At 24.5% G+C, this 27,056-nt stretch overlaps 4 protein-coding genes across 18 annotated transcripts in view; 2 read left to right on the top strand and 2 right to left on the bottom strand.

The window, feature by feature from the left end:
* Window positions 1–16,618, bottom strand: part of LOC108002221 (syntaxin-binding protein 5) — a 38,338-nt gene extending 21,720 nt beyond the window's left edge. For 11 of the 14 annotated variants that reach the window (XR_009831489.1, XM_017063764.2, XM_017063766.2 and 8 more), the window contains exons 1-12: window positions 16,287–16,618; window positions 9,664–9,761; window positions 8,758–8,940; window positions 8,387–8,521; window positions 6,722–6,785; window positions 3,727–3,931; window positions 3,461–3,536; window positions 3,219–3,373; window positions 2,813–3,104; window positions 2,476–2,719; window positions 2,075–2,328; window positions 1,804–1,993 (exon numbers count right to left, since the gene is read on the bottom strand). Coding sequence is in view for 13 of the 14 variants with exons in the window: in XM_017063764.2 (XP_016919253.1) it covers window positions 1,804–1,993; window positions 2,075–2,328; window positions 2,476–2,719; window positions 2,813–3,104; window positions 3,219–3,373; window positions 3,461–3,536; window positions 3,727–3,931; window positions 6,722–6,785; window positions 8,387–8,521; window positions 8,758–8,940; window positions 9,664–9,761; window positions 16,287–16,406 (2,016 nt within the window). In the remaining variant the exon portion in view is untranslated. Of the gene's footprint in view, window positions 1–15; window positions 46–1,803; window positions 1,994–2,074; window positions 2,329–2,475; window positions 2,720–2,812; window positions 3,105–3,218; window positions 3,374–3,460; window positions 3,537–3,726; window positions 3,932–6,721; window positions 6,786–8,386; window positions 8,524–8,757; window positions 8,941–9,663; window positions 9,762–16,286 lie in introns of those variants that run through there. The other 3 variants (XM_062080676.1, XM_062080678.1, XM_017063770.3) reach the window with 2 other exon arrangements.
* Window positions 16,619–18,289: 1,671 nt separating this feature from the next.
* LOC108002204 (phosphatidylglycerophosphatase and protein-tyrosine phosphatase 1) lies at window positions 18,290–21,403 on the top strand. Of its 2 annotated transcripts, XM_017063738.3 has the most exons (6): window positions 18,290–18,363; window positions 18,654–18,706; window positions 20,368–20,507; window positions 20,666–20,743; window positions 20,867–21,100; window positions 21,200–21,403. In XM_017063738.3, the coding sequence occupies exons 2-6, from the start codon at window positions 18,697–18,699 to the stop codon at window positions 21,320–21,322; spliced, it is 585 nt and encodes a 194-aa protein (XP_016919227.1). In that variant the 5' UTR covers window positions 18,290–18,363; window positions 18,654–18,696; the 3' UTR covers window positions 21,323–21,403. The 2 variants fall into 2 exon arrangements, with proteins under 2 accessions (XP_016919227.1, XP_016919226.1); XM_017063737.3 differs by lacking the exons at window positions 18,290–18,363; window positions 18,654–18,706 and adding an exon at window positions 19,552–19,692.
* On the top strand, window positions 18,697–20,599 carry LOC133666806 (mitochondrial GTPase 1). The gene is made up of 2 exons (XM_062080711.1): window positions 18,697–19,692; window positions 20,368–20,599. The coding sequence occupies exon 1, from the start codon at window positions 18,697–18,699 to the stop codon at window positions 19,669–19,671; it is 975 nt and encodes a 324-aa protein (XP_061936695.1). The 3' UTR covers window positions 19,672–19,692; window positions 20,368–20,599.
* A 643-nt stretch (window positions 21,404–22,046) lies between the features above and the next one.
* On the bottom strand, window positions 22,047–27,046 carry LOC108002207 (alanine--tRNA ligase, mitochondrial). The gene is made up of 11 exons (XM_062080680.1): window positions 26,368–27,046; window positions 26,046–26,219; window positions 25,614–25,954; window positions 25,178–25,459; window positions 24,961–25,105; window positions 24,684–24,856; window positions 23,727–24,055; window positions 23,392–23,656; window positions 22,889–23,284; window positions 22,436–22,787; window positions 22,047–22,323 (listed from the first exon to the last, which is right to left on the bottom strand). The coding sequence occupies exons 1-10, from the start codon at window positions 26,551–26,553 to the stop codon at window positions 22,445–22,447; spliced, it is 2,634 nt and encodes an 877-aa protein (XP_061936664.1). The 5' UTR covers window positions 26,554–27,046; the 3' UTR covers window positions 22,047–22,323; window positions 22,436–22,444.
* Window positions 27,047–27,056: the final 10 nt, after the last annotated feature.

Here is a 27,056-nt window from a genome sequence, read left to right as displayed (position 1 = left end):
TAGTATTGCTCTTACTTGTTTCAACGTGGGTAGACACATAGTTAGCTAAACATTAAATGCAATAATAAGCATGAATATGATGAAGAGATTCGTCGTTTCTTTATCAAGAAATAAATGTGTGTGTGCATGTGTGTGTATACGAAAGTGACTTCGTTAAAAATATGCAACGCGTTGGAAAATAAAGTAAAAATTTATCTAATAAATCGGTCGGAATGATCGATCTCGGATGCATGATGTGAATAATAATAAGAATAATCTTGAATTGAAAAGTGATTTATATAAATATAAATCGCAACTAAACTTCAATTCTCTCGGAAAATGACAAGTTTGACCACTAGTTGCCGATAATATTCTCGTTTGCTACTTAAAATCGAACAATTCGTATAATTTCGTATATTCGATAAAAAAATTTCTCCGCTAAATTTTAATATCTCTAAGATTCCAAGCAGAAAATATTATTTTTTTAACGTTGTTGAATTGTTCGATAATAATAATTACTTATTAAAAAATATATCGTAACAAAAAAATAAAAAAAAATTATTTCAGAAAAATTATTTCGCGCATCGTCTATCGAATAATTTACGAAATAAAGGATAAATTTCATATTTAACGATACGTTTAATATTAACGATTCCCATAAAATGTATAATTCCGTGAATTGTTAATTTCATAAAATTTATCATCATTGAGAGAAACGAAGGATTCCAATACTTTTTCACGGGGAAAAAAAAAAGAATTACAATAAACGTTTAAATCTCGTTTTTTTTTTTTTTCTTTAAATATCCAACAAATTATTCGTACGAATAATTTTCTGCTTGGAATTTACGAAAATAATATATAATAATTATATACTTACTTAACTATTTAGAATTTCTAATATAGAAACGATGGGTTAGTTAGAAGCATCTTATGAATTAAAATAACGCATGACAATTATGAGATATAAGAAGAAAAAAAAAAAAAGAAAAAAAAAACGACGAAACGAAAATTTTAAATTTGACAAATGTTTGATATTTTTAACTTTACATAAATGATGGATTTCACAATTATATGTTTTAAACGTTGTTGATGTATATATATATATATTGAGAGTAATCATTTCCGACACCGTCTACGTTATTTTTATTCGATTGAATTAGTCGGGTGATTCGGCTTATCAATATATATTAGGCGTTTGGTGTATTGTTAATTGTCATTTTTACCAAAAGTCGTTTTTATTTATCATTCAATTCCATCTTATAAATTAACGTAAAACGATTATAAATAAACGGATTAACTTTTGATATTCGATAAATCAAGTAATTTTTTCTTTTTTTTTCGTCTTTATTTTCTAGGAATCGATCGTGAGAAAATCAATGAAAGCACCAAAATTCGATCATCGAATTTTCAAACAATATCGTCAATTATAAAACTGTTCTTCGAAACATCGTATCGTATCGTATCATCTAAAACTATTCGATAAATTCTACTTTTAATAGATAGCTCGTAATCAAAGCTGAAGTGTTTACGATTTAGTATCGAGAGTAACTGAAGTTTTCAATATTTACAAAAGAAAGAAAAAATTTGTAATTACAAAATTTATAAATGATAAATCGAACATTCAAATCATCGGTAATTTTTCTTTACAATCATGCAATAATAGAGATTATTAATAATTTTAGTATCTAGAGAAAAAGCGAAATGCATAATAATTATAAATATTAAATTTTCAAAATGTTTTCGCCGGATAAGGTTAAGGAGAATGAGAAGGGAGACGATTAAAATATTTAAAACAATTTTGTCTAATAAAGAAGTACATTTTACCTGATCTGTACTAGGACTCCTCGCTTTGTCTTCGTTTTCTCGTTTCAATTCATCCTGACGTTTCGGGCTGCGTAGCACTCGTTGACACAGATCCACGTTACCACCGATGTCGCCGGTGTTCAACACGATCAAAGAGATCTTCTGGACAATGTCTATTATCACTATGCCAGACTCGTTCCCGTAAGCCATTCTAACAACAAAACAGTAAACGGAATTTTTCTTCTTTTTGAAAATACTTTCTCAAATATTACATCAGATTTCAAATACTCACAAACCGTACGAAGAGTTCAAACTGAGGGCTGTTATATTTTCAGCTTGTTCCCCGCTATTAGTAACCGTTAAGCAAACTAGGGTCGCCTGGAAACCGGCGGCTCTCTTCTGTAAACCGGTCTTAATTTTGAGCGATTGGCTCGACTCGTTATTTTTCGACTCGCTACTTCCCGAAGTATTGCCAGCCGGAGAATCATGATCGGATGAGCTTTCCACTTCCTTAACCGGGTCGGCTGTCAGCGATATCTCCAGAGTCTAGAGCGAATTCCAATTTAACGATTATTACGATTACGTTGCGATATCGTTTGAATTATATAAATTTAAATTACGAAAAATGTGAAGAAGCGTTACGATAATCAACTTTATCATCGATTTTTACGGATAGAAAAATTAATTACTTACCACCACCTCGGACATACTCTCGACCTTTTTGAATTTAAACAAGACAACGTGTCTTCCGCTTCCCGCAATAGCCAATTTCCGACTCTCGGGGCAAAGGAAGATGAGTTGTATCGCTAAAGGATCCTCCTCCGAATCTAAACTACGCGCTCTACCTTTTTCAAAAAGTTTCGCCGTCTTTAATTTATAAAGGACTTGTAGCGTGCCTGCTGACGCGTCCCAAAATTTTATACTGCCGTCAGCGTGGCTGAAAGGAAAACGAGACGTGTTTCGTTATATACAATCTTCTATTGGAATTGGAATCTAAATATTTCCATTATTTCTTTTCCCAAAAGCTTACCCGGTCAAAATAATTTCATTGTAACCGCTGGAGCTCGAGCTCCATTCACCGCCAGATATTGGCCAATCCTTCTCGCTGAATCCAGTCTTCTTTTGAGACTTGGACCCGACCGAATAAAACGCTGGCACTAGATCCGATGGACAGTCCGCGAAATACGCGCAACACGTGACGGGTGATTCGTGTATGTCCATTGGATATGGATTCTCGAAACACGGGAATCCGGGAGTTAATAAATCTATCACAACCAAGTCGTTTTGTAGTAGAACCACAACGGCGTATGGATCTTGATAATCTGTAGAAGGGATTAATCGTTCATCATTATAGAAAAAGAACATCTCGTTGAAGGATCATCTGGAATTTTTTTAAGAACGACTGAACGAAGAAAGAGAAATCGATTTATATGTACCACTGGTCCATGGATTTTCGCAGAGCGTTATAAAGTCTATCACGTTGTGCTCCATTTCTAGCACGGTGGTAGTTTTCCCATGTATCACCGTTATACTTGGAGTTCGGCCAGTCGTGTCGTAGGCTAAACCACCGGAAAATATAACGTACGCTTCCCTAAATTAATCAGAACAGTACACACTATTTTTAATCGCGCGAAATGGTGGTGGAAAATATTTAGAAGAAAAATTGAAGAAATCTTACCCCGATCTTGATAGCTTCCACTCAACCTTTTGTATCAGTTTACAAGGTTCTGGCTCGCCGTCTTTCGTAGTTTTCGCTGTAACGAGATATTAAATGATGAAAATGAAGTACACAATGCGTAGCAGTTTAAATGATTTACACCGTCGAAACACTCTTCGAGTCGAAATAACGTGGAGGGGGTAGTTTACGATGTAGATACTTACCGAGAATAAAAATATATATTTTATAGTGTAAAAATGAAAAAATAAAAGGAGAAAATTTCTTACCGTGTGGATACGTTATATTCGTTGGTTTTAATTGACGCACTGTCCACGTTGACAGGGAGCCATCGGTATGACTACACATAAACTGTTTACCCTCGTGGTGCCAAGATATCGATCTCAAAGGTACGTCGCTTTGGCATCTGTAATCCGCATTTTTCGTCTTCAAGTCCCAAAAAACTATTTGTCCCGACTCGTATCCTATCAGCATCTGAAATCAAAGATTAAACGGATGATAAAAAAAAAAAAAAAGGTTATCTTGGAGGTAAGGTAATATAATTTATCTTGCGAATTACCTATTCTAACAAATAAATGTTACATATATATATTAATTTTAATAATAAAATCTCATCTTCATGATACATCGATATAATTTATAATACAAATTACGTACACACAACAAGAACAAATATGAAAATATGTAGTGCGGAATGAGTCACAAAATTTAATATTATTTTAAATGCAACAATCGATGACTTCTTTGAAATTTGTATTGTGTTTGAAATTGTAAATTATGAGTAATATATATATATATATATATATAAAAATGGACATCCGGCACAATGGAATATCTTCGAAAAAATAATTTTAAAACGCCGTCCTTATATTTCCTGCCGATATATTTTACGATTCGTTGAAATTAAAATTAATTTCCATTTTCGCGAATGAAATTTAAATTAAACGAAATCACGTGCAGTAATTTATTTTATTCGAAAATATTAATATTAACAATCGAGAGAAATTATTATTATTATTATTATTTTTATTTTCACGCACGAATTCAATCTACGTGCACATGTCTATTATCTCTCTCTTTTCTTCTCTGAGATATCAGATTCTCCAGATACACGTTGCCTATTCGAGGGTTCATTCAAGAAATAGAAAAAAAATCATCAAGTCACTTTTTGTTTTATCCCGATATCTCAATCGGTCACCGAGATAAAGATAAAGACTCGAAGCGTCCGCAATGCTCAAGACGGTGTAAAGGTTATGAATGGGCCCGCTGAATCCAGTGACCTATATTCTTCTATCCGAGTACTACGGTTTCCCGCATGTCTGCCGTTTGTCCGCAGTTGGAATAGAATGCGAGCGAAAGATCCGAGCAAGGGCGAAGATAGTAAACGATTAAAAATTACTCTTTTCTTCGCACTAAGATATCTCGGCAACCGATAATCGTATCGAGATAAATGAAAAAGCGTTTTAAAGGAGAGAGTTGCGCGGTTCTAACGATCCTTCGTCCATTGGCCGGGAATCTCTGTCTTTCGAGTTATAGCGATCCAAATTTCTCGTAATTTTAATAACGTTTAATAATCGGGTTTAAGGTAGATGATTAAAAATTACCTTTTCTTTATGCGACGATATCTCGGGAACGGCGAGTCGTATCGAGATAAACGAAAAGGCGTTTTAAAGAGCAAAGTTTGGCGCTTCTAATGGTCTTTCATCCATTGATCGGGAAACGCTATCTTCGGAATTATAGCGGTTAAAGTTTTTCTTAATTTTAATACGATTTCATCGAGTTTTAAAATAATTTGTAATAGAATGTATAATACCATCTTATTATTAATGATGGGTTTATATATTTTAAATTTATTTCAAAAATTATCTTAATCTCATCCTTTGCTTCAAGTTGGATTATTTTACTTCTATTTCCATCTAATTCGAGTTTATTTGTCTTGATTAATCGAAGAAATTTTATGAGTTTCGTAAAAAAAAAAAAAGAAAAAAAGTCTTTAAATCGTAATCTTCAATCGTAGTCTTCTTTTCTAGATATATATATATATATATATGAATTAAACTACCGTTCGGATTCGAGTTAGTCTCCTTCTTTCTCTATATTCGTTCGTACAGAGAAATTTATCGATACCTATGAATATTTTCGTTGATATATCCTCGATTAAAAATAAAGCCGAAAATATAACGTTTTTCTATTCTTATTTTATTCTCTTAAATCATCCCTTAAATTTTTAGATAACACATTTGTTGCTGAACGTATAATTATTCGTGTAAAATACGCAAAACGTATGCAATATGAAAATCTTTACATAGATTGGAATGATCCCATGAAATGAGATAGAGAAATTTTAACATTAAAAAATAAAAACCAAGTCCAATTTACATAATATACATACGTATATACATATATTAATTCTGATATCGATATAATTATATTAATGATGAGCTTGTGTAAAATGTATAAAAAGATGAGTGATCATGATTGCGAGATAAATTTTTATTAAGCTCTTTATATATTCTGTGACTAACGCAACACCATTATGCATTGTTAAAGCGACATAAATGTAATGGGATTTAAAAATGCAAACGAAACAAAGAAGATACGATGCATTTTAATTGTAGAATTAATTAAAATAAATATTAACGTCTAAATATAAAAAAATAAAAAAAGTAAGAAGAAAAATGAAAAGAAAAGAGGAGAAAAAGAAAGTTACAAGTTCAATCACAGAGAACTATCGACAAATATCGATTGATTGTCGATCGACGATATAATATATTTAAATTTATATCTGCATTTTCGTTGTTTCGAACGAATTTTATAATACGTAAAATTAAAATTAAACGATTACCAGATAAAGAAAAACTAATTTTCGTGGCATTAGTACGTCGAATAAAAATATAATAAAATTATCCCATTACCTTTCCATCTGCATAACACACGTATATTAGTAACAAATTAAACGATACGATTCTATCAGAAAGAAATAATTTCGTTAAATCATTTTGTACGACAGTAATAGCATGCACGCATGCACACACACAACATGCAAGCACACACTTCTCAGTCTTGTTACAATCAACACCCTAAAGAAGGATTTATAAAAAATATATATGTTAAAATGAATCTTGAGAATATATATATATATATATCCTAACATCATGATTTCGCTTCATAATTCGACATAATATATTAAAAAATGTAAGGTATGACGTCATGGTAAGGATGGAGAATAATGCAAAATAAAACGTACTCAAAAAACACGCGTACCTTGCTCAAATCTAAAGGATTATCACTCAAGTGTACTACAGCACCAGGATGGGTCTTTCTAGATCTGGAAAATATATATACATATATTATATACGTGTGCGTGTATGTGTAATTGTAAGTATGCGCTGTTGTATCAATGTATATGTAACGTGTTCGCATACGTAATTTATATGCCTACTTATAGGATTAATTTGCATAATACTCGAACATACGTGTATCACTTTTTTGAAAAAAAGAAAAAAAAGAAGAGTATTCGAGTAATCATTTTTACCAACCAATTCCAAACCAATTGTGCATGAACAACGTTCTTTTGGAAAAATACTTGATTTCGTTTAAGCTTGGTAAGTTGACTTTATGCTTCTCTGCACTTCGGCTCTTTCCAAACAAACGTATCTGTTAGTATGCCTCGTACGAATTAGAATACATACAGTATGTAATCGTAATCTAATTACAACAACACGAAAAAAATAAAAAAATAAAAGAATTGAAACAAGAAATTAAAATAGATGCACAAAATACAATGAAAGCTGTGCTTGTGCTTAATGCGTAACGTATACATAATAAATACATGTTATCTCGTAAAAATCCTGAAACGAAGTTTTTAGAGAGAGAAAAAAGTAAAAAAAAAAGGAAAAGAATAAACAAATTAGAAATATTCTATAATATGTATCTATAACATTATCGTGATATCAAGAAAGCTGATAATATCTATTCCATATTAAAGTAAAATCTCGAGTAAGGAAGAATGGATGAAACTTAAAAAGTATTAACGTCATAAATAATAATAATTAATATAGGATACGTTAAATCGTTTAGAATCAATGCATCAGATTTTACATTTAAAATAATATTATTTTTATATTATATTTAATTTTAAAATTTAATCTCTACGAAGTAACATTATTTCCCATCCTTCTTGGCTAATCAACAACCCATTGAAAAATTTTTTACCAAGTATTCATTAAAGATTCACATGTGTTATTCACACTGACCACTTTCTTGATCACTTTTCTCCCACTTAAAAATTTAATTTCAATCTACTTGTATTTTCATTCCCTCTTTAAACCCTTTTGTTTTTTAAATAAACTTCAACGATCGATAATACATGTTTTAAAATTGATCCTATATACAATATTGTTCTACGGATTAATGTTCCCTCTATACATTCACACATTATACATATTCACACATTCTAATATGACGTACTTATGATTACAAATTATATTCCTTAATTCTAATCTCACTCATCTTTTTGAAAACATATTTAATACCGAATTCTAAAATATTTTTTTTTTCAAAATTATACGTATCTTAATTTACTTATTAACGGTATTTTAATCATAAAATTTAAAAATTTATTATTTCTACATTGTCACGGAAATAATTTAATTAATTAAAATTGTACGTGAAAGAAATTTAAATAGTATATATATATATACATATATACTATTTAATACACTGCCTATTTTATAATTATAAAATTTTATAATTTATCAAAAGTATAATAGAGTAGTAACAATAGCAGCTTCGAACAGAATTACAAATTGAAAATGTGTGTTGCTCGCGTTGTTTATTCTACATATGTACGTATAACACAATTGTTATAATATAATTATAATATAATTAATGTTATACATTTACATAGAAAGATATTTGCATACTCACACTTCGATAGCCTTGTTCCAATTAATTACATATCCAGAAAGGACAAATGTTTCGATATGGAGTACATGAATGTTCCCTCGTTCCGTACCGACGTACAGCCATTTACTTTGCAATGGTAGGTGAATGCACGTTATTCTGTTTGAAATATACAGAATATATTACAACTACGTTACGCGCAAATTACGTAAAATTTTAACGAATACTTTTAAAAACGTTCGTTGCGTCGAGTTTATTATATTTCTGTTTCTTTTTTTTTCTTTTTATTTAGTATAAAAAAAAGGGGGGGGAATAAATTAGTATCGTTGATTATCAGGAATGCGGAATAAAAATTTTATCGAAAAAGAAATCGTATATTTAGTAAAAAAACTGACCTTTCTCTCTGGAACTTTAGACTCTGCACAACCTGTGGTATTTTCTGCCGAAAATTCCATAGATGTAACGTGTCATCCGCAGTGGCGGAAACCAATGCCCCCTCGTTGATTAAAAATTGTAATTGTATCACCGCTGTACATCCTTCGTGTTTGACGTGTGCATCTACACCTGGCCGGCCCAAACTGTTTTATCGTTTTAATCAAGGAAATATTGCCGATTTATCAACAATAACTAACACAATTAACAGGGATTTTAAATAAATCACGCCTCGCTTTCTATCTCTACAGAGAGATAGAAGCACCGTTATAATTTTACTTCTGGCTTGTCGTGCACGAGCATTGATTTTCTGCATTCTTCATAGATGCAGGATCGATTCTTTACAGAGAGATTTTATCGAGCAATAAAGCGCATCGTTCGGATGAAAGTAGTTACTTTGTCGCAACTACCTGTCTCGATGGCGACTAGGAAGCTTATCGAGCTGTGATGAGCATTCACTACCTGATAACTCTTTAGTCGGAATAGACCAATAAAAGCAGCCACGTGAAAGAACACACGGTTGACGAACCATAAACCAGCAGCACCGTGTTAATTAATCCATTCAAATGTTATTTCTTGAAAAATTTCTCGAAATCGAGAGAGAAAGGTAATCGAAAAAATAATAAACTTTTCTTTTTTCTTTGAAAGGAAGATTATCGTAATAAGTCCTTAATATATTTTGATTGATATTTTTCTTTTTTTATATTATTAATTTTCAATCATCGCGAATAAAACGAATAAGTGAAGAGAGAGAGAGAGAAAGGGGTCGAAGAACGAAAAGAAAATGAAGATTTATGAGGAATCTTTGTGAAACCAGTACCCATTTACCTGATCTCAAATTGAGCGTATTAATGTTAAAAAAAGGATACATTCTAAGAGATCCTGATTTAGTGCCAATAGCAAGAAGCCTTTGAATTGGATCGAATGCCACTGCTGTCGGCTGATGTGGAAACCCATGTCTGAATGTCTGAAACATAAAAGCATTTGTTTCATTTCATGTTTCCTGCTTTAGTCAGCTGAAAGTCTATTCAACCCCACAAGGGCTGCAGAACAAACGATATAAGGTAAAAGATAGCATTGTTCCTTTCAGCTTTCAATATAAGTATATTTGGCTTATATTATACAACAATTTCAATCAATGTTAATTTTATCCTTCAATTTCCTCTCTATATTTCGTTTAAATAAAAATTGCTACCCTCCAAAAAACTTTTTCCCCATTTTTTTTTCTTCTTTGCGATATTAGAATATTCCAGTAAAGAGTATTTCTCAATTGTTATTGTCGAATGACTTATGTATATTTTATTATAGAATATTTAAGTAATAATTTCAATGTCTATTTATTATCTGACAATCGGTATGTACATCGTAGAGAGGGGGCATTCGTTATTTTACTGCTGTCAATACTGCGTGTCAAGAAGTTGACGGTATTATGCACCGTATATCTCATTTTCTATTTTCCGGAACGATAAATATAACCGCATATCAAGCATTGCTCCGTTTGTCAAGTAGCGTACATTAATTAGCATTCGTGTTTACTGAGAATAATAATGTCCCAAATATTTAATAAAAAGTTCAAAAAAAATAGAAAATCGTCCAGAAGATATTGATTTAACATTTTACAAATACTTATTTAGATATTGCCAGATGTTCTCAGTGTGTCTAAATTAATAAGAATCAATTGATTATTTGATACATCGTTGAAGGAACTTAATTAATAATATCGAGTTGGAAAGTGCGATCTTGATTAATTTATAACGTCTAAATTCTGCGAATAATAATTCGGTTTGATTCTAAATCAAATTTAGAAATTTAACGGTGGAGATGTGGTTTACGACGAATGTAAAAAAAAAAAGAAAATGGACAAAGCTTTGATAAAAAACTTGAGATAAGTTGGCTGTAATTAGGATGTGCAATGCTCTAATAATAAAATGCTCTATTGTACGGAATATTTAAGAAAGATTCTCTTTACGACTGCGAGACAGATTCTTTACAAATGAATATTGCCTCTGGCAGTAATTTCTCTTGCCTTTAGAAAAACAAAGTCTAAAATAAACCGTATAGAAATTTATAAATTTACACCACGTATCTTTCATAGATAATTGTTACATTACGTAATATAAAAATATAATATACGTATATATATATTTCAAAGACGAAAATAATTGCGAGATAATTGTAAAAATCATCGTCAAAGAGAAATACATTTTGGTATATTTTTTCAATCGTATCTAAAATTACTCCAATTAATTTGATAAACGTCGTCAGGTGTCGCGTATCTTTTCATCCAAGTACGCGTATTTCACACGTGATTGTTCGACCAATGAACAAGTACAATATAATACAATATAGCATAGGGATAAAATGTATCTATGGGGAAGAAGATAAAGAAAGAAGAAATTTGGGACAAAGTGGAGTTAGGATTAATTTGACGCCCTAAAAGATAGATATATGTTAAAATCGATTCTGATGCAGCACTACTGCCTTTCCACTGGTCATGAAAACTGCCCTCGTTCCATTTCACCAGAACGGAGAAGTAGGTTAAAATACAGCAATACGAAACTTATGAACGCTACCCGCCTTACCCGATACGCCCGATTTTAACTTTCCGGAGGTGGTCTCTGGTCAATTTCCGACAGTTCCGCGTTACAGTGTTGCGGCCAGTGTAGCAGACTGCCCAACTTTAAGCATCCGATATACTCGTGTATAAATTGATACACGGTATAAAAATGCCGAAGCGGTGCACGCAACTGTCGGCGATTCGAGAGAAAGGATGAACAAATCGAATTTTAGTATTTTATTATTTTAGTTTCTTCTTTTATCGAAATTCGTGTTGGTCGAGAAGATGAATCAGAAAATTGGACGAGATGGTAAATTTTATTTGTCTGAATATATTTTGAATTAATTGTTTTGAATAATATGACGTTATTGCAAAAATAATAACGTGATAATATATATTGGCACGATTTTACTTAATTATTAGTTTGCATGGAACTGTCTGTCGAATAATTTATGCAAAAATTGATTTACTTTTATCTAACTGTAACAACATTCTTGTGTAACTTTAATATAAAATACTATTTGATAATTCATAGATGTATTTATAATTTATATTTATTATGTACGAGTGAATCTCGTATAACTGCATGGATGTGATATACATAATGATATTATAAGTATCATAATCAAGAGTTACTTCGAAGATATCATTAAACGTCAGACAACATCGCGATATTAAATTAATAATCGAAGATTTTCCTTCTTTGAGATTTCATTGACTAAGTACTTGTACTCGTCATAAAAAGTATATGTAACAAGTTGCATACTTCACGCGTTTCAGCGTGCAATGAATCATAAAAGTATTTGTAAGTATTTGCAATAAGTGAATCGTCGATTTCACACTTTTATCGCGTTATATGAAAAATTTGTTGATATTTTTATCGATAATGATTAAATCTGCTATCTGTATTCATTAAGTACAATTATAAATAGTACAATTATAATATATAACGATAAAATATAAAAAAATATATAGAACTTTAAGTAAGGATTATTTAAGTATTTAAAAACGTTATCGTTTTTATACTGATTAAACTTTTTTTTTTTTAAATATAAAAATTAATATTATTATTTAAGACTTAAACTGTGCTAAGCAAAAAAAGTCACGCAATTGAAACTAGTTTAATCTGTAATCTAATCGAGAAAATGCAATATGTTATACTGAGTATAATTATATCGTATATTTTTACTTGCTTACAAATAACGTTTAACGATAAAACATTTTACATTCATTTGATTAGTAACATATTTAAATACCGAGATTTACTTTTTTACAAGGTATTTATTTTTCTGATATCTTAATACTCTATTGAAATATATCTACATATAAAAAAAAAAAATAGAATTTAATTAAAAATTCAACTTTATAATGTTTTTATATATCTATTATATAGAGAGGATTTTCCAGAGAAATAGATTTTTTTACAATATTAATTGTGTTTTCTATCATTTATCCAAAATAAAATTTATAATTATATACTTTTTTCAACCTGCTATCTATTTAGTATCTACTTCTATTCATAAATAATCCGGATTAAATATCTTGAAATTTAAAATATAAAATTAATTTTATAAAGTTTTTTAATAAATTCTTGAAGCTGTGAAACGAAAAAATCAATTATAACTTTTAAATAAATCATTCTTAGCAAGCATTTGATAAATTTTATATTAAATTTCAATTTTAATCTACTTTGATCATTTTTGTCAGTAAGTACGTTATATATATGTTATCAATAATACATATACAATTTTAATTTTTCGATGATAAATCAGGAATATATTTAAAAAATAATTAAAAATTTGAATATTAAAATCCTGTTAACTAAGCATTTTTATATACATAGTATCAGCAGTTAACATTTGCTTTCCGCAAGATCATATTGCTGAAACAACACATTAATATGATTATGCGAAAAGGCAAATTTTTACATTTTAAAAATTAATTATATATTTATAATAGTTTAAAAAAGAAGTAAAAAAAAAACATAAGAAAGTCAGAAATTTGATGTTCTACGTATAATCTTTTAAATATAAAAAATTCTTCGTTAAACAATTAAAATTTTTCAAAAGTTTTTTTTATGATATTAAAGCCTCCTTTATACGTCTTTATTATAAAAGAAAAAAAAATATTCGTCCATGTTTATTAAAAATCGAGAAATCTGTTCAATAATTTCCGTTTAATATTATCGTAATTACGCTTCTAAATATTTATAATCACACGTACAATCAGTATGTACAGTTCATGAATAGTAAAAGAATATTGAGAAATATTAACATTTTATTTTATATCGTATGTATTACATTATAACAGATTATTATGTACTTTGAGTTGAAATTTCATTTTGCCAATAACAGTTTATATCAGTTTATATAGCTGACATAATTGTTTTTAAAGGTGCATAAACCGATACGCATAACGTAGAAGATAGAGAAATTCGTTTCGATATTGCTATCGACACAGCTGTGTCGAATCCCGGCCTGCATTCACTTCCATTAAAAGTAACCTCTTTTATGCGCGCATTTTGCAATGTTTGTTGCATTAGTTTAAACATCGTTTTATACTTTGAATTAATTGTGAAATAAAAAATATAATTAATCGTAAAATTCATATATCAAAACAGATGCATTGATAAAAATGCTAGAAAAATAATAATTTCAATATTATTATAAAACAATAAATGATATTTACATATTGTATATTTCTTTTTAATATTTCTTTTACTTGAAATAGCCAAAATCACAAAGTGGTGGAAAAAATTGAATCATACTTTCCGCTTTATAAAACAAATTTATAAGATAAAAAAATATTATATATATTATATAAAAATTTATTAAATATAAATAAATATATAAACAATATTTTATTTATAATATAATTTATATAAATAATAATATTTTTATTTTTATGTAATATATTATCAAATTATAATGTATATATTATCAAAAATATAAAAATTTTAAATCTTCTACAAGTTTTACATTTCGAGCTTTTTTTCTTTCTAAAAATAGCAAATTTTGTTTGAATATCCAATGAATTAAAATGTTAAAACACACGCTATTTATCGATAGCGCATTTATTAGCACAATTATTGTGAATTTTGAGTTTTATTCCTAATTGTTGCTTCGTATTTTATAAAAATTATATTTATAAATCATACTTTATAAATTTATTTTAAAATTACGATGTTTTTATTTATTGAATCCTTGAATTTGTCTTTGAATTATATTCTGATTTATATCTATACACATTAAATAAATAATTAATAAAAAAATTTTAAGAAATTAGATTAAATCTTCAAACTTTTCTAAAAAATATTAAAAATACAAATATAATATTTATAGTAAATAATTATTATGTAATTATTTTATATAAATTCTATTAATTTTTTTTATTTATGTTGTTAGAATAAAAAATGCTATTAAAATAATGTTAATATATTGTAATGTTATTGCTAAAAAATTCGTTTATTCGAATTAATTTTCATCATTAGATTTAAACGATTTTAAAATAATATTCAATAATATTCAATAATAATATTTTTCTATGTCATGTTGATACGCGATCCACAAATGTTAGCTTGATAATATATAATATACATATACTTAGGATAAACTATCGATATCAGATATGCATCATGCATGTTTCTTTCATATATAATATAATAATCTTCTTTTATTTAGAATGTTAAAGATATTAATCGATTAAAATATGTAATACATATATTAAATGAAGAAATAAATGTAAAGTTTTGAAAAAATTAAAAATAATGATTAATTCTTTTATTTAAATTTATTTAAATTTTTTTTTGGAACAATTAATATCGGAATTAAAATCGGAATTAAACAAATTGATTTCAAAATCGATTAAAAATTTTAAAACATATTTGAAATAATTTAAGAACTTGTATATTTTAAAAAAAAATTTCAATCAATATTCATAAGAAAATATTTTTATACGGATGCCTACATAGATTTTATTCTTTCATTTATTTATTTACTATACAATTATAATTTGAATAATTTTTTTTTATAATTTAATTCATATTTAATTTTCTCACAATTAATTTATATTTTCATGATATTTGTTATCATTATATTATTATTTTCATTATATATATCTTCTATAACAAATAATCGCTATTTAATTTAACTATATTTAAATATAGTTAATTAATCTTTCGTGTCTGTGTGTGTGTATATATATATATATATATATACATATATATATATATATATATATACATATATACACATATATTAATTCTCAATAAGTATACCTTATATTCAATATCATTTATCGAAAATGGATATATCAAAAAATATTTGAAAAGATATTGTTTACCAACAAATAGATTTACTTATTCTATATCTATTTAAATTAATAATTACATTTATATTAACTTTAAAATAATAGTTACAATTTCGAATGTATTTAAGATATACTAAATATATATAATTAAATCTTTTTACTTTTAATTATTTTTATAATATATATTTTTTATCATATCTTATTTATAATTATTTTTAAATACTTCTATATATGATTAATAGGAGCAGTATCATAGTATAAATTACTTTCACGATGATAATATAACATGGATGATTTTACTTCATTACGATATAATTATATATTAATAATTTACATGTAATAATATGTATCTAATTAATATATTAATTTCATAGTTATATATAAATCATATAATCATACTAAAATATGTAAAAGATAAATCTCAAAATAGATCGCAGAATGCAATTAATATTTTTTAATTGGGTCATTCCAATTATAAACTAGAAATTTCAAAAGAAAATAATATTATAGATTGAAAATACATAACATACGCAAATTACTTTCATACATCTTAAAATTAAATAAGATAATTGCAAGTCTATTTATATATGTATAATTTAAAATTAATAATATGTTATTGTCACTGACCTTCTTTACTTGAAAATGTTCCGGTCGTAAATTTTCGACGATTTCTTGATCGGGTTTGACGGGTTGCGGTACCGACGATCGGAAACCGTCAAGCACGCCTTTAATTGTAAACTTCTTCATTACGAATCGAAGATAACACCTAAAGGATCACATGTGCAGCAGCAATACAAATTCAACTCTTCTTAGAGTTCCAAGTCAAAATACGTAGTTTTTAAAAAATGCGTTTAACAAAAAATTACAAATTTCTTAATAACAAGAATTTTCAATATGTTCTATTTAAAAGTTTCTTTTTCCGCAAAAAACTACCGATGACATCTTTCCGTATAAATGGTACAAGTGTCACTCATCGATATTTCGAGTCTTACGAAACTTCTACATTTTGACAGAACAACGATGACGTCGAAGAGGCACTACAGCACATTTCGATATCATAGTACTTTGTGTAAATATAGGCGCACACGTTACCGTAACAATTTATCGCCACGTTTTTATAAATGCTGCGTGATCAGAATTGTTTTCGTAGTTGACAGCAATGCAGTGTTGTTTAATCGTATCAGGATCAATAACTGGCAACAGGCTCATGTGGACTCTTGCACGACCGCGAACCAACTCTATGCGCAATCGTGAAAGAAACTTTATGCCAAGTTTTTATGTCAAGTTCATCATTAAAATAATCTAGAAACAAAAATAGTTAATTTAAAAATATTGACCTATTTAAATTAACTATAGATTATAAATTATCTTAATTATAAATTTTAATTATAAATAATAAATTATATTTTTAATTATATTTAATTTATATTTGTAAATTTCGTATCTAATTATTTAAATATAAATTGAAGTTTAGAATGAAATTCGCATTCTAGTATATTATACATACTAAATAATTTCAATTCACTAAATAAATTTATCTAGTTTTTTATTTGATACATATTTTTTATATGATTTTATTATTATTTATATATATATACATATATATTTATATAATAATAATAATAATAACAATAACAATAATAATAATAATCAATCTGATTACATTCCTATTAATGTATAGTATTTTTTCTAGGGATCTTAGATCCATAAATGTACTATACATAGATTTTAGATACAAATCGTCAATCAAATTACTAAAAATTACTAGTTTTGATGCTCTGCGTTTTCTCGCAATTTTATAAAATATTTGTTTATCACGATGCAAAAAAATTTCTAATGACTGAATTAAAACTTTTATTGAATTGAATTTTATTTACATATTTAAAATCTATTGTAAAAAACATAATTTCTTTTTTTTCTTAATTTGCGATTGAATTACTTTCACTATTATATATAAATTTACTAATAATATATTATTATATACAAATTTTTATTTAAGATCATTAATAAAATAATTAATTTTTAGATTATTTATTTTTTAATAATTTTTTAATAATGTATACATACAATCATATAAAACTGATTCAATATAAAAAATTACAAAACATTTAAAAAATTTAATACGTAATACTTAATACGTAATACTTATTTATTTTACATTATATTTTTAAAATTAAAGAAAATATTTAAAAAAAAGTTTTTTTTTTAATATTTACAATTTTATTATAATCAACTTTAGTTAATTTATAATGTACATGATATACAAACATGTTACATATTTTATTTATATATATATATATATATATATATATATATATATATATATATATATATATATTTTTATATATTTACAGAAAATAAAAATATATTTATATATATCAAAATAAAAAAAATTTTAACGAAATTAAAAAAAATTAAACGAAACAAAATTTAAACAAAATTTAACGTATTTAATTATTCATTTATTATAAAATATTTATTATCATATTGTAGTCATATGTTTTATTTTATTATATCAATCTCTAAATAACTTTTCCTTACTTCATTTTAATATGTTTAATTTTAAAAATTTAATATACTATTATTTTGAATATTTTCGTAAATGAATAATATATATAAGCATATGAAGAATCAATGATAAGGTTGGTAGTATTCAAAACTATTTGTTATTATTATGATATATTCGGAATAGAATTTGTGAAAGGTAACTATTAATTTTTTATCATATCAATATTTTAAATGTATTATATTTAATATATATGTAATATATATTATATGTAATATTATATGTAATATATTATATTTAATATATATGTAATATATATTATATGTAATATTATATGTAATATATTTAAAACATATATTATATAAATATATATTTTATATATATATATAAATTAAATTGTAAATGTTAAATATATTTATTAAAAAATTTGGCATGTATTAGATTTATTGATTAATTAAAAATATTGTATGATAAAAATATTATTTCAGGAAAATTTTCAAAAGGAATATAAATTAAAATTATCTCAAAAAAATGAGTCTAGGTAATGTAGTACCCAAATTTCGTGATACTTTTCATCTAGCAAATAAAGATATATTAAGATGGTTCCCTGGACATATGGGTAAAGGATTAAAACAAATGCAGCATCAGTTAAAAAATGTAGATTGTATCATTGAAGTTCATGATGCAAGAATTCCAATTTCTGGACATTATGCAGATTTTAACAATGTTTTAACTGGATTGAAACCTCATATTTTTATATTAAACAAAATAGATTTAAGTGATATGAGATTTAAGGATTCTATTATAGAAAGTTTAAATAAAAAGGGATTACATAATATATTATTTACTAATTTTAAAAATGTAAAATGTGAAGGTGTTAGAGAATTAATACCTTTAGCACAAAAATTAATTAAAAAATCAAATCGATATAATAGATCAGAAGAATCTTCATTTCAAATGATGATTATAGGTATTCCAAATGTAGGAAAATCATCATTAATCAATCGATTAAGAAATAATATCCTGCATAAAAGTAGTGCTGTACAAGTTGGTGGTATTGCCGGCATTACACGATCTGTATCAACAAAAGTTAAAATATCAGAAAATCCAAATATTTATGTTTTAGATACACCTGGAATTTTAATTCCTAAAATAAATGATATAAATACTGGTCTGAAGTTAGCATTAGCTAGTTGTATGCAAGATCATTTAATAGGGCCAGAATTACTTGCAGATTTTTTGTTATTTTGGTTGAATAAACATGAACGATTTGAATATGTAAAAAAATTAGGATTAATAAAACCATCTGATAATATATCAGATGTTCTTATATATATTGCAGCAAAATTGAAAAAAACTTTAAAAATTAAAAATTATGATGGTAGAAAAATTATAAAGCCAGATTTAAGATTTGCAGCAGAATATTTTCTCTCTTTATTCAGAAAAGGAGAATTAGGTTATTATTGCTTAGATGAAGATTTGTTACCACTATTATCAACAAGATGAAATTTAATATAGAATACATAGGTATCATATATTATTAAATTTGTTTATATATATTTTTTTGTTTATGTATAATAGAATAAATCTTGAGAAATTTAAAAAACTGAATTGAAAATGTTATGTAAATAATAATTAGTAAAAATAGTGTTAGAGATACTATATAATTATTTTACTTTTTAATATTGAAATATTAAACCTTAAATCATATCAAATGTATATGACAATATATATATTGCAATAATACGTATATTATCGTAATTCAAAAAAAAAAATTTATTTTTAATATATAAATTATCTTCGTATTATATCTATATTACATTTTTTTATATAATTGTATAATTTTTTCAAAGAAATTTTCAAAATTAATTGTAAATTAATATAAATTATATTATTTAGATTTTTTTAATTTTATAAATTTGTTATATCGTAACATTTATGTACCGTTATGTTAATGTACAATCCCCTCTTCGTATATATAATTATCTTACTTTCGGTTAGACAATTCGGATAACTTTCTAAAATGTTATAACAGTTGTAAGTTTTTCAACAAGATATTGGTGAAAAAATACTTTTAATAGGATCATTTCATAAATGAAAGTTATAATACATATATCATATTAGAATTGATTTATTATTATTTCATTGAATAGATTTTAAATTGTAATAATTATTTTTATTAATGAATTAAAATTACAACAGCAATGTTTGCAAGAGTGACATTTTATCCAACACTAGTTTATAATATATTAATGGAAAAAATTTCATCGAGAAATTGGTATGACAGAATTGACGAAACTGTTATATTAGGTGCTTTACCATTTCGAAGTATGACAAAACAGGTATATAATTATTATAATATTATAAATAATCTTAATAATTAATTTTCAAACTTTAGAAATAAATAATAAATATTTAAGAAAAATTTAAGAAATGTATACATATATAATTTAAATTTAAAAAAATTACATTCGGAAAAATAAGATCTATAAAATTTTAGTTAATAGCTGAAGAAAATGTTCAAGCTGTTGTTTCAATGAATGAAGATTATGAATTACGGTTGTTTTCCAATGAAAAGGTATATATATTGAAATTATCATTATGTAAATGAAAGTTTTTAATAACTATATTAAAATATCTATATTAAAATAGTATCAAAATCGATAAATAATTTAACCGCTTAATATTATACATTTTCTAGGAATGGAATAAAAATAACATAGAATTTTTACAATTATCTGTAACAGATATTTTTGAATCACCTTCACAAGAAAAGTTATATCATGGTGTAAATTTTATCAATAAATTTCGTGATGCAAATACATTAAATAATTCTATCAATTCTGATAAAAGTTATTATCCTAAAAGTGTTTATGTACATTGCAAAGCAGGGAGAACACGTAGTGCAACATTAGTTGGATGTTATTTAATGATGGTAAGATAATTGAAAATATATGAATTAAATTTTTTAAAAAATTTTATACAACATTCTTAAATAAAATATTGAACATTTTATATTATAATGTATATCTAGAAGAATCAATGGACTCCAGAAGAAGCAATAACATATATACAGCAAAAAAGACCACATATATTATTACATAAACAGCAATGGAATGCATTAACACTCTTTTATAATAACCATGTAAAAAAATAATGAATAATGAATATATATATATAATTATTAATATAAATATATATATATAATAATATAATAAAAAGAATTTTTATTATATAATGCTATATAAAGTTAATATATATATATGTATATATATCATTTTATAAAACATTTCTAATTTTTTTAATTAATAATAAAAATAATTATTAACAATATATAAATAATGATTATTAACAATATTTCTAATTTTATAATATATTTTATTTTTATATATTATTTAAATAATTTTTGAAACCTTATAAAGTTTATGCCTAAATTTTAAAGTTAAAAAATAAAAAAAAATTGAAATTTCTATAATAAATATAAATTATTAAAATTTGAGTACAAAAACTAAATTATAATTATTAATAATTTAAAATTTGCAAATTATAATGTACAATATTGAAATGTAACATTTATATTGTTGTAATAATTTATGTTGTTCTATTGTATTATATTATTTCAATTTATTTTATAGCATAAAGTTTATTTATAATCAATGATAATAAACAAGAAAAAAAAATTTTATACATGTAATACATATAGATACATGTAAGTATATTTGAAATTTTTATTAAAAAATAGAAATATAAATTTAATTAATTTTGTCTCAATTAAATTATACTTAATAATATTTATTTAATTATGAGTATATATATGTATATATATATATATTAAATAATATTTAGATAAATGTATTTAAAAAAATAAAAATATTAATATTATAATAATATAAATAATATATTAATATATTATTTTATCAAAATAATAATAAAATATATATTAAATATAAATACATTACATACATATAATTACATTACATTATTTTTACATTATTAATGTTAAAATGTTATTATTATAATTAAATTATAATAATAAAAAATAAAGATGTTTTTAAAATAATGTTTTAAAAAGTAAAAAGAAAAAATAAACAAACCTGTTTATATAGATCAGATCACATTCAAATGTCTCAATCCATACTTTTTTATTCTTTTGAATACCTGTAATTAATAAATTATATGTAATATTACGTTTGTTATAAAATTGAAAATAATTAATGTTTCAATATTTTCGTTATTTTATTAAAAAAAAAACCAATATCACAATACTTACTTTTGTTTGTTATTTTTTTTGTATATGGATAATTTTATTTAAATCATTTAATTTTGTTAAACATTCTTCTTTAATAAAATATGGTATTAGTATATCTTCATTTTTTAATTCATTCTCTATCTCTTTACTAATTGTTTTAAATGTTTCACATGTAATTTTTCTATTTTTCAATTTATTTTCTAAATCCAAAATTTTATATTGCATATTTTTACCTGCCATTTTAGCAGTTTTTGCAAGTGATCCTACAATTGCTTTAAGAATAAAATTTGATGCTCCTTTTGAGGAATAATTAAGAAAACAAAAATATTCTAGTTCTGCTGTTTTCAGTATATGTGTACCACAACATGTTTCTCTAAAAAAATATTCAATTTTATTAAATAAAAAAAGCACTAAAAAAAAAAGACACTTTTAGAATGTATAATTTTCTAATGTTATTTTTCAAAAAATACTTACTTTGATTTCAAGTCAGAGAAATTAATTTCTATAACTCTAATATCTTTATAAGGACAAATCTGTCCTGGTATTAACGTTACAGAATCTTCTGCTAATAATTCCATGGCATTTAATATTTTTGTAGTAACTGGAACATTAGCTGTTATGATAGTATTTATAAATTCTTCAATTTCTTTCAATTGTTTAGAAGAAAGTTTTTCTCCAAATGAATTAAACTGACACTTTAAACCATATGGGAAAACAAGAGAATGACGCAAATAAACTGCTTGCATTTTCTGTTGTATTATTGCATGTAATAAATGTGTTGCAGTATGATGTTGCATTGTTTCTATACGAAATTTGGGTTCAATACAAACTAAACAATTATCTCCAATTTTTAATTTCTCAATGTCTTTTCTGTATGAATAAATTCCTTTAGATTTTTTATATTATATTAATAAATATAATATATAATTATAATATTATAATAAATATAAATTAATTAAATTAAAATTAAAACTTACTTTAAATAAACATGTGAAAATTTTCCATAATGTATTACATATCCATTAATTTTCTTCACATTATTTATATCAAAAATCAAATTTTGTATATAAATAGAACCTTTATCTGATATTTGACCATCTTTTAATGAATAACAGACTGTTTTATCCAGTATAATTCCTATTTCATCTTTATTTGATTCTGTATTATAATTTGCAATTTTCTTATTAATTATTGAACATATATCATTATTTGTTTCATTCGTTTTGTTTAATATTATATTATCTATAGCAAACAAATTGTGTATTCTTCTATTATATTTAAACAATATTATTAAATCAATGATAATTTTTACCATTTATAATTAATGCCAGGATTTTACTTTCAATTTTAGGAAACTCATAACTATTTCCATTAAAAACATATTTATATTTAAAACTGTCATCGGTTTTAGGTACATAACTTTTTTCAAGTATTTCTAACGATTTTTTAATATCTATTAAATTACTCTTTTCAAGACCAATTCTTGATTGATTCTTCAGATTCTCTAATTCTTTATAAAAAGCTACTTCATCGAAATATAAACATTCAATTTCTGCTAATTCTTTTATTGTTTCTATATTTAATCCATATGTATCATACAATTTAAAGGAGACACTTCCTGGTAATACTTTAGTTACTTTTCTATAAAATAAACAATATATTAGACAACATGTATATTTTAATATGTAAAATTTTATTTAAAAAAATTGTTTTTTTTTTAAATTTTCAAGTAATTAAATTTTTGATAATATCAAAATTATTCAAAAACTCAAGATTTTCTTATCAAAGTTGGACCATTTTGCATATGAATTGCATATAATATTTATTTAGTAATTTTATGATAGCTAATAAAAAAATAATTTAATTATAACATTATTAAAAATTCATAAAATTAAAACTTTTATAAAAAAAATTTCCTTAATTATTAAATTATAAATCCAAATATATTGAAACCTAAATAAAAATATGATAAAAATATGAGCAAAAAATCAATTTCGTTTGATCAATCAATATTTTGTTTCTGATATTCACATATTCGTCTAAATTCGTATTTATTATAATTAATTATAATTAAAGCCAAAAGGATAGATAATAATCATAACATTTAATAAAAAAAATTCTATAATTGTGTATAAAATTTAGAAGAAAAAATAGTCTAGTTTAATCTAATAATTTAATCTAAATTTCGTGATTTAATCTAATAATATAAGAAAACAATTTTTTTATTTGATATAAATCCTGCATATTTATAAATTATAAACATACATACAAATCATCATGTATGTTTTGAAGATATTTATATCCATCTCTAAGACCAGGAGATAACCATTCAGTAATTGAGCTCAATTGAGGATACGTTTTAATAAGTTTTATCCATTGTTTACTAGAAGTGTATTTTAATCTTTTATATAATTCTTCTTCATGTTCTATTATTTTTTGTATCTAATTTCAATTATATTATATAATAAGATATATATAAGAAAATAAATTTTAAATTTATTAATATAATAATATAAATATCCATACTATATTTTGTTGTATAATACCTTTTTTATATTGTTCTGCAATTCTGGATAAATATTACCTAAAGTTTCTACTACAATATAAGATAATTCAGAAAGTATTTTCTCTTTTTTAAATATTTTTTCACTTACATCAATTGATTTTCTTATTATTTTTCTAAGTTTATTGCTGAAATTACAATTATATATTATCATTATGTATATAAATAATATATTACTTATAACTACAGATTAATTTTACCTTTGCTCTGGTATTACTCCATCTGCTAATGATACAGTAATCATTCTGCTATGATCTGCCAAAATTCTATATCCACTATCAAGAGTATTGACAACAGTATTACTAAATGTGCCTTTGTATTCTGGTGCTTTTGTGCATTTTTGAATAGCTTTAAAAAATGGTTGAAAAATATCTGTATCATAATTGGATTGTTTTTCTTGTAATACTGCGACTAATCTTTCAAATCCCATGCCTGTATCAACATAATGTTTTGATAGAGGTATTATTGCACCACTTGGCAACCTAAAATAAAAAAATATATAAAATAATATATAAAATTAAAAAAAAAAGAAATTCATATTTAAAATACTAAATATTTTATATAAAATAATATATTAATATAAATATTCATATATTTATTTCAAAATATGAAGATAATTTTTTTAAATTAATATACCGTTCATATTGTATAAAAACTATATTCCACAATTCTGTGAGATCTTTATATCCTTTGTTAATTTGCATGCATCGATTTTTCAATTGCTTTGTATGATCTACATGTATTTCGGTACATGGCCCACATGGTCCTGAAATACCCATTTCCCAAAAATTCTCTTGTAATCCAAATGGTAAAATTTTATCTTTCTTAACTCCAATATTTAACCAAATTTCTTTACATTCTAAATCAGGCTTTAATTCTAATTTTTCATCTCCATTAAAGTATGTTACATACAAAAATTCTTCCTTAATACCATAATGTTTTGTTAATAAATTCCAAGCATAACGACAAGCTTCTTCCTATATAAAAATATAAATCTATATTTATTATTATAGTTTAAATTAGAAACTAAAAATAATGAACTATGTTAAAATATTTTTAAAAACATACTTTAAAATAACTTCCAAAAGACCAATTTCCTAACATTTCAAAAAATGTATGATGATAACTATCATTTCCAACTATATTTAAATCATTATGTTTTCCACTAATTCTTATACATTTTTGGGAATTTGTAACTTTCATTGCAGGTGAATCATAATAATTTAAAAAAATCCCTTTAAACTAAAAAAAAATTAATAAAATCTATATAAATGATATCGTAAAAATATATAATTAAAATTTTTCATTCATAAAAATATTATAATTACAATAATATTAATTTTTCACTAAATATTTATAAAAAATATTATTTTATGATTATAAAACATACTTGATTCATGCCAGCATTAACAAATGCAATTGTATGATCATTAAATGAAATAACCGGACTTGACCGAATAAAAGTATGCTCCAAATCTTTTTTAAAATAATCCAAAAATTCATTTCTAATTAAATTTGCACTTTTTTGTATTGTAAATGAAGAATTATACACACGTGTCAACAAAATACAATTCATATTATTTTTTTATATCAAATTAATCAAAATTAATCTATTAATTCAAATAAATTTAAATTAATATTATTAAGTATTTATTTACTGCAATTGTATAAAATATTTTTCAAAATTTTATTTTTTAAATTTTATAAATATGAATTAATTTTAATTATTCGGAATTTTATTTAAAAAATTTATTTCAACTCATAGTTCATTACGAAAATTTTCTATAATTATTCTATAAAATAAATATTTGAAATTTTTAAAGAAACGTTTAAGTCAACTAAATTATATTATATAATTTTTAAATTTTATTTTCAATAGAATAATAAATTACAAAAATCATCTTATGAACACGTATAAATTCTTTACATGTTAATCTTTTGTAATTCAATTTTATTTTATTAGTGTAAATTTTATTTACGCTAGATATTACACAAGATATATTTTTAAATATTATTAAATATTTACAATGTTTCCAAAAAGAATATTCATAAAAATCTACCTAAATAATCTAGTGACTT

Source organism: Apis cerana, linkage group LG10 (genome assembly GCF_029169275.1).
Source record: "Apis cerana isolate GH-2021 linkage group LG10, AcerK_1.0, whole genome shotgun sequence".
Classification (NCBI taxonomy): Eukaryota; Metazoa; Arthropoda; class Insecta; order Hymenoptera; family Apidae; genus Apis; species Apis cerana.
The sequence above is the reverse complement of the archived record's forward strand: the minus strand, read 5'-3'. Positions and strand labels throughout refer to the sequence as shown.

What these genes read in the sequence shown, in the direction of transcription:
- LOC133666806 (XM_062080711.1), top strand. Translation starts at nt 18,697, where the DNA reads ATGAGTCTAGGTAATGTAGTACCCAAATTTCGTGATACTTTTCATCTA.
- LOC108002204 (XM_017063737.3), top strand. Translation starts at nt 19,668, where the DNA reads ATGAAATTTAATATAGAATACATAG. An exon ending in ATTTAATATAGAATACATAG is followed by an intron (nt 19,693 to 20,367) that starts GTATCATATATT and finishes AAATTACAACAG; the next exon opens with CAATGTTTGCAAGAGTGACA. An exon ending in GGTTGTTTTCCAATGAAAAG is followed by an intron (nt 20,744 to 20,866) that starts GTATATATATTG and finishes TACATTTTCTAG; the next exon opens with GAATGGAATAAAAATAACAT.
- LOC108002207 (XM_062080680.1), bottom strand. Translation starts at nt 26,553, where the DNA reads ATGAATTGTATTTTGTTGACACGTGTGTATAATTCTTCATTTACAATA. An exon ending in CTTTTGGAAGTTATTTTAAA is followed by an intron (nt 25,955 to 26,045) that starts GTATGTTTTTAA and finishes ATTTTTATATAG; the next exon opens with GAAGAAGCTTGTCGTTATGC. An exon ending in CAAAACATACATGATGATTT is followed by an intron (nt 24,056 to 24,683) that starts GTATGTATGTTT and finishes TTTATTTTATAG; the next exon opens with AAAAGTAACTAAAGTATTAC.